The 12336-nt window shown below is 52.1% G+C and overlaps 1 protein-coding gene across 1 annotated transcript in view; it reads right to left on the bottom strand.

Moving 5' to 3' along the window:
• VANGL2 (VANGL planar cell polarity protein 2) overlaps positions 1-11448 on the bottom strand; it is a 17676-nt gene extending 6228 nt beyond the window's left edge. Inside the window, exons 1-5 of the mRNA XM_004716515.2 lie at positions 11198-11448; positions 10947-11067; positions 1556-2163; positions 714-850; positions 95-230 (exon numbers count right to left, since the gene is read on the bottom strand). Of these exons, the coding sequence (XP_004716572.1) occupies positions 95-230; positions 714-850; positions 1556-2163; positions 10947-11067; positions 11198-11268 (1073 nt within the window). The 5' untranslated portion in view covers positions 11269-11448. The remainder of the gene's footprint in view (positions 1-94; positions 231-713; positions 851-1555; positions 2164-10946; positions 11068-11197) is intronic.
• Positions 11449-12336: the final 888 nt, after the last annotated feature.

The following is a 12336-nucleotide window of genomic DNA, read 5'->3' as shown; positions in this document are numbered from 1 at the left end:
CTCTCTCTCTCTCTCTCTCTCAGCAGGTACAGAAGTCCCTCCGTATTCCCCACACACAGCGCCCCCCCACTGCTCCCCGGCTCCAGGCACCCACCTGGCTCTGCGCTTGCGCACCCTCCGCTCGTGCTCCGCCTCCTCGTAGTAGTACTCATTGTGGCTGTTGTCCCGCCGCCGGGCCGCCGCTGCGATCACAGCCCGAGACTGGCCCGTGGAGTTGTTGGTGCTGTTTTCTGCACAGAAGCAGGGCAGAGAGGGTAAAGTCACATGGGAACATGACCTCACTTCCCACATGTGAGCTTTGGGGACAGCAACTGGCCACGTTCCGAGGAGCCTGTTCCCGCCACCCGTTCCATCCCTCCAGGCCACCTCCGGGAGCGGCCCACAGGAAAGCACAGAGGGCGGCATGGGTCCACACATGGTCCTCCCGGGTCAGGAGGCTCTGCAGTTCAGATGGCCAAACGGCTTAGAACCAGGGCAGATGAGCAGATGCGGGGACCAAACTGGGGGGCACACCATAGCATAAAGGGGCAGCGAGTGGAATCAGCCGCCAAGACCAGCCACCTGGAGTCATGGAAATGACAAAACAGAAGGGTTGGGACATGGACCAGGGACAAGGGGGTGCAAAGGAAGAGAGGGGAGAGAGGACCAAGAGGAGGAGGCTTGGAGTCCTGCGTGGGGAGAGACCAGGAGGGCGGAGGAGCCAGGCCGCTCACCCTCTCCGAGGGAGTACACCTTGAAGCCAGACACTTTCTTGGCCAGGACGGACTTGGGCAGGTTGAGGAGGGCGGGGTTGTAGACAGGGAAGTCATGGTAATACTTCTCCAGGATCCACACTGCCACGCGCTGGATGCTGTGGGGGAGACGGCAGGATGGGGAGGGAGAAGGGACAGACAAGGGGCACAGGAGGAGGGCCACATCAGGGCAGGCTGGCAGGGCAGGAAGGGACACGGGACAGGGGCACGCTGCTTCCAAGGAGCCTGGCTCAGGGCCAGCAATCTACTTACCAGGCCCCCAATAGGAGCCTTTCCCAGGCTAGTCCTTCCCTGCTGAAGCCCAGGAAGAAAGGGCTTCGGGCCTAGATCCCCAGCCAAGGGTTACTTCACACGTGCCCAGCACCATCCCCACAAAAGGTTCTCTACTGAACCTGTGTGGCCCAAGGGGCAGCTTGCCTACAGTTTAGGAGGTGCTAAAGAATGCTCCCATTGTTTTGCCCCTGAGGCCCACCCCCTCTGGCCAGCTCCCTTCAGTGCCCAGTCACCCAGTCAAGTACTCATAAGAAGCTGTGCCAGGGAGAACACGGACCCCTGGGGGGCAGTCCAAGCCCCTTTCAGGCCCCACCCCTTCCTCCCTGTGGCCCAGTCTCTGACATCTCCAGTCTCTAATGTCGGTTCCATCCTCCCAGCTCATCTTGCCCCGGGACCCAGCACCCCACATCCCTTCGCAGCAGGCAGCTGGGTTAACAACAACAGATGGTGTGCAAAGTATGCCGCACCCCCTCCCCATCAGTCTCCAAGCCTAACAGCGCCCCCCCCACACCTGCTCCCAGGCATCGTACCTGAGGTGGCCCACATTGTAGAAGCGGCTGGCCCCGTCCGTGGAGCGCACAACCTTGAGGGTGAACTGCGGCTGGAGCTGGCGCAGCTCCAGCAGGACCACGGCCAGGTAGTGCACGAAGAGCAGGGCGTCCACCAACGACACGGCGAACTGCACCACCCCCTGGTAGCTGCGCTCGCGGGCGTCCAGGATGCGCACGCCGTAGAAGAGCCAGTAGGAGACGACGAGCAGGAAGACCAGCACCATGAGCAGGGCGCGCAGCACGAACACTCGGGGCAGGGAGGCCTTGGGCCGGCGGAAGAAGAGGGCCCAGCTGCCCAGCAGCAAGATGAGCAGCTTGAAGGCCACCGAGATGAAGAGCCCCTCGCAGGCCGTCCCGCAGGGCTCCAGCTCCTCCCGCCACAGCAGCGGGGGCAGCAGCAGGAAGGCCAGCGGCGTGAGGAAGGAGAGGAGCGCCAGCGTGGCCCCCGCCGCCACCCCCAGGTGCCGGGAGCAGTCCAGCGGGACACTGTCCTCCATGTCCTTGGCGATGCGAGTGAGGTCATCGTGGGAAATGCTATGTTCCGACGTGCCGGTTACAACTGTGGTCGTTTCACCCCAGTTGTCATCCTACAGGGGGGAGTGCAGAAACAGGGCAAACAGGAGACAGAGAGTGAAGGACAGGAAAGGAGGAGGAGGTGGAGAGATGGGAGGATAATCAACAATTAAGCCATCTTGGAAGTATTTACTGAGCCCCACTGAGTGCCTGAGGCTGGCTTGCAGATGTTGTTGTTGTTAGCTGCTGTGCAGTGGACTCCCCGCTCATGGCCACCCCATGCACAATGGGACAAAACGCTGCCCAATTCTGCACCATCCCCAGGACGGATGGTGGATCAGGTCGTGCGAGCCACAGCTTTCACTGGCAGATTTTCTTAAGAGATCGCCACGTCTTTCCTCCCAGTCGGTCTTCCTCTGGAAGCTCTGCTGATACCAGTCCAGCTTAATGACAACATGCAAGCCTCCACCAGTAGGCAGGTGGTGACTACACCTGAGGTGCACTGGCCGGGAATCGAACCCAGGGCTCCCACATGGAAAGCCAGAAGCCTACCACTGAAACATCAGTGCCCCGCCATCAGAAGTATGAGTTGGTTATACGGTCATAAAGAGAAATGAAGTTCTGATGCACGCTTTGACATGAATGAACCTTGGAAATGTGGATGAACTTGGAGGTCATTTTGCTGGATGAAATAAGTCAATCGCTGAAGGACAAAGAGTGCTTACTGCAGGGAGTACAGGGGCTAACAGAAACAAGGAAGAAAACACCCAGAGGAAGATAAAATAGACCAAAAAAAAGATAAAATAGACAAGTGGGACCTACTAAAGATGAAACACTTGTGTCCATCAAAAGACTTCATCAAGAGAGTAATAAGAGAGCCCACAGATTGGGGAAGGATATTTCGTAACAGCACATCAAAGGGCTTATTACTAAAATCTACAGAATTCTGCAAGCTTACAACAATAAAAAAAAGGAATAGCCTATTGAAGAGGTGGGCAAAAGACTTGAACAGACGATTCACAAAGGAGGAAACCCGAATGGCCAATAAACATGTAAGAAAATGTTCCCAATCGTTAGCCATACGGGAAATGCAAATCAAGACAACTATGAGATACCATCTAACACAGTGGTTCTCAACCTTCCTAATGACGTGACCCTTAAATACAGTTCCTCTGTTGTGGTGACCCCCCCCAACCATAAAATTATTTTCGTTGCTACTTCATAAGTGTCATTTTGCTACTCTTATGAATCGGTGACCCCTGTGAAAGGGTCGTTCGACCCACAAAGGAGTCACGACCCACAGGTTGAGAACTGCTGAACCCACAAGGATAGCACAATTCAAGAAAACAGTAAGCAACAAATGTTGGAGGGGGTGTGGTGAAATAGGAACTCTTATCCGCTGCAGGTGGCCTGGGAGATACGTACACCCACTGTGGAAAGCAATTTGGCGACACCTAAAACAGATGGAAAGCAAGCTACCATACGACCCAGCAATTCCACCACTGGGCATATACCCAGAAGAAATAAGAACCAGCACAACCAGACATATGCTCTCCAGTGTTCATCGCTGTGCAGTTTACAATTGCAAAAAATTGGAAACAGCCTAAATTTCCATCAACAGATGACTGGATTAAAAAACTCTGGTACATGCACACAATGGAATACTACACATCCTTTAAAACCAGTCATGAAACTATGAAACACCTCATCTCGTGGAAAGTTTTGGAGAACATGATGCTACGTGAAGTTAGCCAGGTCAAGTACAACATGAGTCCACTGAGCTAAGTTCAAACAGCAGAACAGGCATAAGGGAAACCCCACACAACACACGAGTCCTGGGCTGAGGATCAGATATTCTGGCTAAAGCCAGACCAACCCCAATGATTCCTATGTCATCAGCACCTGCACTGAAAGGCATCTTTTTCCGCCCTCTCATATGCCTTTATGGCCCACAGAGAGGTGGCAGAAGAATAACGAGTCAGGGTGCTAACCAACCTAAGGGGAGGGTCATGTTTCTGTTTCCACAGGATAGGGAGAGCGAGAGTAGACTTCATTCCAGTGTGCCAAACCTTGAGGGCGATGTTCCTGCTCGAAGCAGCTCGTTTCCAAAGATGAGTGCAGGCCCAGGCTCAGCTCAAGACATGAGGTCCTCTCCTAGGTGACAGTGCTGCAGAGGACAGCCCTGAAGATCCAGTTTGAGAAGAGGCTGGCCTGATCCGCCACCAAGATAGGCATGCAACAGACCCGTGATGGGAGCGAAGTTACAAAGTCTCCGAAGTATTTAGATCATAGACTTGAGAGGCAGCACTTGGCACCCCATCTGAATTGGTTAGGGATTACTCACAAGGGGGCCACGGTAAAAGTCTAAAGGCATAACGGGTGTGGGGGGAGGAGGGGGGCAGGGACACACAGTAGAAGACTTCATCCCTGGCAGCGGCAACAGCAACGTGGTCTTACAGGATGCTCGCCTTTCGGACATGATGGATGAAGACTAAAAGGGTGCATGTGTTGTTAGATAAGTGGGACCCGGGACAGGTAAACCTGAAAGGAATGGGGTCAGAACAGATGGTTGATAACATGCCCCTCTCTATATATAACACAGACATGTTCATCTGTTCTGTGTCATGATCCCTGGTAAGGCTTGGATGTTTTTTATTTGTTTATTTGTTGTTTTTTTCTTTTTGTTTAGTGTTTATCGATACAAGGCATGCAGAAAAGGCGATCTACAGAGACAGCGACTGGACCGATGGGTCCAGAGGGGGCGTGGGAGGGAGGAGTGGGAAGGGAGGCGAGTGGGAAAGGAGGTCAGTGGGGAGCCAACAATGACGCATACAAGGGAATAGTAAGTTTTCTAAGTTTGAGGGTGTGGTTTTTCTGATCCTGTTTGTTCAATCGATTTGTATCTGAGAGAAATTATTGAGAGGTGAACAATGGGTAAACAAAATAGTGGGGTAGAAGAAAAAATATATATGTATCTATATACATATATAAATACATGTGTATATGTATATATATGCATACGCAACAAGGAAGCACATGGACTTTGGGTTTCTACTTGAATCTTGACTCGGTACAAGAACAGTTGTTCTTATACTGTGGCATTGTATAGCTACTCACCTTCCTGACACAATTGCTGAAGACAAAATGAGTGCATAAGCAAACGTGGAAAAGAAAGCTGATGATGCCTGCCTATGAAAAGATACAGCGTCTGGGGTCTTAAAGGCTTGAAGATAATCAAGCGGTCGTCTAGCAGGAAACCAATTTAGCCCACATGGAAGAAGCACACCAGCCTGTGCAATCACTAGGTGTCAACAGGAAGAGGTATCAGAAGTTCAAAAACACACAACCAAATCAATGTGAAAGAGCGTGGATGTAGTAGAGACCCAAAACCCACCTGTAAGATTATTGGGCAGCCCCTTTCAGAAGGGCCACATGGAACGGATGATAAATTCAGGGTGCAGTATGGCACTGATGAACTACATAACTATCCTCTAGTTCCTAAATATTTCCTCCCCTCACTATTATGGTTTCTATTTGATTTAGATCACTAATGATGTTAGATTTACATATGTTCATTTGTATATTTAAGATTGTGTGGTACAGGAAAGTCAAGATCGAAAGTGCTTCAGAAATAGTGACAGGAGCAATGCTTCCCTGGGGGTATAGGAAGAAAGAAGAGGAAAGGGGAGAAATAGGGAGCTGACAGCATTGCCAGTTTGCAGAAGACTGTGGATGACAGTGGGCGCCCAAGAATCATTTGTGGACACTACGTAGGAAATAAGCCCCCGGTGAACTCCCTCTGTCCACAGTTGAGGGATGGGGCTAGGGGGTTACAAACAGAGGTCACTGAAGAGATGAGGATAGAAAATCAAAGGCATAAGTCTGACTTGAGCAGTTAAAACTTTGTCAGCTGATTCCCAACTCTGAGGCACACTGAACCTGATCTGGTTTCAACATTTTCTGCATCTTTGCTTTGTTTTGTTTTTTGTTCATTCATACCAGGGTGTATCTCAGAGGTGCTATGTCATTGGAGATCACACTCTTGAAGTGTGTTATATACTGTTCTGGTTGTTGTTGTTTTCCAGTATATGCAACTCAGGACTGATTAATCTATAGGGACAACAAGTAAAATAAGGGTTTCCGGGGGTGGGGGGTACAGTGGGGGAAGGGGAAGGGAGACAATGTCAAGGAGTCCAGAAAGAAAAAGAATGCATGGAAAATGATTGTGGTAGTAATTGTACAGTTGTAGTAGCATGTGTGATTGAGCTGTGGAATGATATGACAGATGTATTAACGCCAGTTAATAACACATTTAAAACAAAAGGACAAAGAGTGTATGTTGTTATACACCATTGAGATGGTTCAGCCTCACAGGACCCTGTGAACAAGACCACAAAACACTGCCCAGGCCTGTGCCATCCTCTGACTCGTTCTTGGGTTTGAACCCATTGTTGCGGCCACTGTGTCCAGCCACCCCGTTGAATGCCTTCCTTTTCACTGCCCGGCCTCTACTTGACCAAACATGATATACCAATATTTAATGAGAGCATAATTATAAGGAAAACTAACCAAAAAAAGGTTTGCACACAGAAAACAAACCCTTTCTGATGATTACCGAGGATGGGAGGAAAAATGAGCAACTACATAAAAGACATGCTGATAATGGCAAAGCGAATGGCAAGACACAAGGTGCTCCCACAGTCAGCGCAAGAGCAAAGCGCGAGAAGCCACTAAGAGGAACAGAAGAGTAAGACTGAGGACCAACGACAGTAATTACCACAAGCTATGCAATGCTGCCGTGACAGCATGTCAATCATTTAGGAGTGCACACAAAGGTAGAAAGGTATGCTGAAGAAGTGTGGGAGGGTGCAGATACGGGTTTGATGGTGGGTGTTTCTACAGACATCACGGTAGGGTGCTACGTGTATTTTCATAGCGCACACAAGGGCCAGTCATGGAAATATGTCCAACAGTATATTAGACATAACCAAACACCTCACAGATCCAAGTTCCTGGGATCACAGGCGAAGGACCCTAGACTGAGGGGGCTGTGACATCAGTGGGCACAATATAGTTCATAATGGCATTGAGCTTCATCTGACTCCAGTGTGGAGCACCTGACACCTTCAAAGCTTTCGAGTAGCCATAGAAGACACAACTCTGGGGCTCTTCCCACCAGAAGAGAATGAAGAAAACCAAAGCCTCACGGGAGCAATTAGTCCAAAGAGTATGGACCACAGGAAGCACAACCTCCGCTGAGACCAGAAGAGCTAGACAGATACAACGACCAGCTGTTGTGACTGAGCTCACAACACAGAGCTCCTGGGAAAGCGGGAGGCAAACATAGAACAGAAAATCAAACTCACAAAAAAGACCAGACTTACTGGTCTGACAGACTGGAGGGACCCACCCAGACGATGGCCCAAACACAGCTTCCTGAAGTCATTCCCAGAGACCAGACCCGCCCATAAAACTATGACTAACACCCGAGAGAAACATGTTCCTTAGAACAATCAGTCCTAGGACAGAAAAAAGACATTCTCCCAAAGGTAGGAAGGGGTAGGAAATGTGGAGGAAAAGAGCCAGAGAACCCAGGATGGACAAGGGCGGAGCGCTGACACATGGTGGTGAATGCAGCCGAATGCCACGGAAGGCTTTGTGTACAAACTGGGGGCTGGGAGGCTGGTCTACTCTGTAAACGCCAAGCTAAGGCAAAATTAAAAGTGTCAAAAAATAAATAAAAACAAAACACAAGCTTCTGTTTCCCAGAAGGGAGAGGAGAAAAAAGAAAGAAAGCCCTAGACACGAAATAACAACAAGATATAATTGATGGGGATTCACGAGGGTGGGAGGGGGAAAAAGAGGAGCTGATACCAAGGGCTCAAGAAGAAAGAAAATGTTTTGGAAATGATGATGGCACCAAATGTACAAATGTGCTTACTATAATTAAATGATGGATTGTTATAAGATGTGTAAGAGCCCCCAATAAAATGATTAATAAAAAAAGAAAAAATCTCTAGAAAGGACAGATGCACTGGGACCACCGCTGACTCGTGGGGGGGACAGGGAGAGTCCTTGCATTGGGGCCCTTCGCTTCTGCCACATCTCGGGGGAAATGTTGGAACTGGGAAGTGGCGATGGCTGCACCGCACAGTGAAGGTCATGGGGTCACTGGCTTATACAGATAACATGGTGGAAATGGCACGAATGGTTTGTTCTAGCTATTGCATCGCATCAAAATCAATTAAAACCACAGCAAGAAGTAGGCGACTTGGGCCCTCGGGGAACTTTGACACCGGTGAGCCAAAGAGGACAGACAGCTGCGTGAGCTGCGATGGCCCTCAGAGCGGAGGGCACAGGAGAGGCGCCTCGGGAGCTGCTCGGGCAGGGAACAGAAACGGGCCGGCTGCCGGGGGCCCTGGGGTCAGAGCGGACCCCTTGGGGGGCAGGAACAGCTGTGATGTGATGTGGAGAAGCCGGGCAGCATGCGTGCTTCCCAGCCCAGCTGCACACATTAGCATCACGTAAAGGGCTGCGGAAAAGAGCACTGATGCCCAGGCCCCACCACAGAAGGAGTGGAATCTGGGTATCAACCTTTAAAGACCAAATAGCTCCCTGGATGATTCGAGTGTCCACTCAATGTTGAGAAGCGCTGGACCACAGGATCTACTCAGGATGTGATCTGTGGACCCAGCAGCACGGGCATCACCTGGGATCAAAACCCTAGGCCCCAGCCCACTCTGATGGAACCGGACACTTTTAACAAAATCCCCATGAACTGGTCACACAGTGAGAGATTAGAACCCTCCCAGCCTCAACAGGATGCGATGACTTCAGTAGAAACCTGAGGGGGATCTGTCTGCAGGTGCAGGAAAGGCCTGGGCAGAGGCACGGAGAGGGCCGTGAGCAGGGGTTCACCAGGCAAGGGGAGGCCGAGAGGGGCTGGATCAAGCTTGGGCAGACCACACTGCTCCACCAATGTGCATCGACTGTCCAGGGAGCCACTCCAGGCTTCTGAATGAGGGCTTCGCCTGACGAAAGCAGTCTGGTAAAGAGAAAGGGCAAATGCACAAGGACCACGGCTGACTCGTGGTTTCTGGTGTGGGAGGCTGTGGGGAAAGGAGAGAGAAGGTGTCTGACCATTGCAGGGTGTGGGACACACTGGGGCAAACTTTTTGCCACTTGGAGATCCTGGTATGCCCCATGGCTCAAAGGGCCATCTGAATGCTCACAGTCCAGGGACCGCCTGCTAGAGGCACAGGGCGGGCAGACAGAGGCCCCCAGGTGCCCTTGTGGGTTCGTTTCCCTGAAGTAGGTGAGGGTCATCCAGCAGAGCATCAAGGCCCTTTGGTGCCCATACTCTGGACTCCTGGCCAGGCCAGGGGACAGGAAGCCCAGGGAATTCAGGCTATAGGGCTGAGCTCCTGGGGTGTCAGAGTCAGTGAGGAGGAAGGCTAGGAATCACCTCATTCATTAGAGTGCCTGTCGGTCCCCGAATAGGTCAAGAGACTCTGATCAGAAGAAGCTGATGAGACGACCATGTGCAGATCAAGTGACTGGGTTTGCTCCTCGGCCAGACCAGTGGTTCTCAACCTTTCTAATGCCATGACTCTTTAATACAGTTCATGTTGTGGTGACCCCCCAACCATAATATTATTTTCGTTGCTACTTCATATCAGTAATTTTGCTACTATTTTGAATCGCCATGTAAATATCTGATATGTAGGATGTATTTTCATTGTTACAAATTGAACATACTTAAAGCATAGTGATTAATCGCAAAACAATATGGTAATTATATATTGTGACATATTTATGTTTTCCGATGGTGTTAGGCGACCCCTGTGAAAGCGTCGTTGGACACACACCCCAAAGGGGTTGCGACCCACAGGTTAAGAACCACTGCCCTAGACTGATGCCCAGGTACACGTACACTGTATACCCCCTCCCAGAGCATGAGCACGTCCCAGGTGGAACAAGCACGTCTCGAGATCACTTCAAGAACTGGGGAGGGCAGGCCTCAGGGTATGGGAAAAGGAGGCATACACGATTCCCTCAGCCCTTGATCTATTCCCATGACCCTGAATTTCCAATGTCCATCTCACAGATCTCTTAAGACATCAGCCCGTGTCCCGGTAAACCCTGCCTCTGCTGTGTTCTGACTATTGTCCTTCCAGTGAAGTGAACCACGGAGGCTGGAAGAGGTGCAACAGCTCAGCCCTGGCCCAGAGAACTCTCTCCCTGGATGGCCTCTCCGTCCTAGTGGGAGGTCCCTTCTCCAAACCCCCATCTTCAGCCCCTTTCTCCCACACCGCCTTCCCTAGAGACCAGGTGGTGCTGTTCCAGAAGCTAACACTAGGGTGCGCTAGAGCCCCCGCTCCTGAGGCTCAAGAGCAAATCCTAGCTGCCCCTCCCTTGGACATGCCCCCCCGGACTCTCAACCAGCCTGACTGGGAGGGCTAGGGAGAAACCAGCCAATTCCCAGTACAGGTCCCCCTGCTCCTCTGGGGATAAGGAAGAGGCGACTGCCCCAAAGGGAACTTCACTGACATGTCCTGGGTAACAGGTCTGCTTCTCGATGCTCAGCAGAAGGAAAGTGGCGCCAACACCCACCTGCCTGACTTCTGATTGAGGAGAGCCAGGTTTCTAGGCCTCTCCCCTCGGTGATGAACTTCCAGCTCCTCCACACAGCCCTGGAAACTGGTCTTGCCCTAAGTTCTTTTGGCCCAGGGCAGGGCCTCCCAGGCTGGCGTCCAGGTCCCCTCCCAGACACTAGGATCTGCGTATCGATCTTTTTTTTAAAGCCCCCCAGAGGACTCTAGCATTCCTATAGCCCTAAGCAAGAGTGGACACTCACCCGCTCATCCCCTCGAGTGGACTCGTTGTCCAGCAGGGGTTCCCCGGGAGCCTGGATTGTCACCGACTTGTCCCCACGGCTCCCATCCCGGCTCTTAGACCGGTGTCGATCGCGGCGGTCCCTGCAGCAGGAGGAAAGGGGCAGGCACCAGAGATCAGGGACAGGAACGGGCCTCTCAGCAGTCACCCCCACCCACCATCTCTCCCCTGACCCCAGCCACCCACCCACGTCACCCTCACATGCACGCCCACCTGTGCTTGCGGGAGCTGCGGGAGTGGCCCGACTTGTAGGAATAGCCCGAGTACTGGGACTCGGTGTCCATGGCGTCTGAACGCCGTGCCTTGTAGCGCTCCAGGGCCGCAGGCTGGGGCCTCTTGGGGGGCCCCACAGCCACCTCCTTTAACACTGGCTTCTTCAGGCCAAGAGGCACCTTCAGGAAGTCAACCGTCACCCTGAGGGACTCTATTTTGCTGGACGGGGGGTGGGCTTGTCTCAGAGAAAATCAAGCGACGCTCCTGCAGAAAGGAAGCAAGCAGCTGGTTAGAGTACCATCCATCCCCAGATGGCAAGTGCACGAGGCTCAAATCGGCCCGCCATGCCCACCTCTGTGCCCACCTCCACAGAGCCTGCTCCCTCATGGGCCCAGCTGCTCCTGCCTTGCCTCCTAGAAAGTGAACCCTAACCTGAGACTAAGCTGAGGCCAGCAATGGCCCCCAGGCCTGAATGACCAAAATGACCAGCCCTGAACTCCCTGGAGGAGAGAGTCCAGGCAATGTTCTAGTCTCTGAGGCTTGGAGAGGCAGGCTCTGGCCTGGCAACAGGCTGAACTAATGGAGGCCTAGGCTAGCAGAAAGCAGCTGGTGCTATCCAAAGACCACCTCTCCAAGTCCTGCCCAGACCTTCCAGTCCCCCCAACCCCTGCCCCGGCCACTCCCCCCCACAAACACTTTTTGAGCATATCCACGGGGGTGGGGCTGGCTATAGCTGCTTCTCTTGGCACCAGGTCCCCAACATCTATGTCAAACAAACCCATAGGTACTGGCCAGGTCAGCTTGGCTGCTTGCCTTAAGCCTGTGGGTGGGTGGGTGTGCTCCCTCTAGTGGTGGGAGCGAGAATAGAAGCACCGGATAACACAAGGGAGGTCAGAGAGGGCAAGCATAAGCCATTCTTCAAAAGCCTACTATCCTGGGATGGCAAGGTCACGCGATTCCCCGGCTACTGAGGACCTGCAGGGCAGCATCTTTCGTCTATACCAGAGGTTCCCAAACTCGTTGGGCCTAACATCCTCTTTCAGGAAACAAATAAAAAGGCACCCAGCAAGCCCCCTGGCAATGAAAATCCTTTGCACTAGAACCTCTAATGCAGTAATGCAGGTTAAAGTGTAGGTATC

This window comes from Echinops telfairi, unplaced genomic scaffold (genome assembly GCF_000313985.2).
Source record: "Echinops telfairi isolate 266 unplaced genomic scaffold, ASM31398v2 ScPeMD7_7425;HRSCAF=8463, whole genome shotgun sequence".
NCBI classification, from domain to species: domain Eukaryota; kingdom Metazoa; phylum Chordata; class Mammalia; order Afrosoricida; family Tenrecidae; genus Echinops; species Echinops telfairi.
This window is presented reverse-complemented; position numbering and strand designations above follow the sequence as displayed.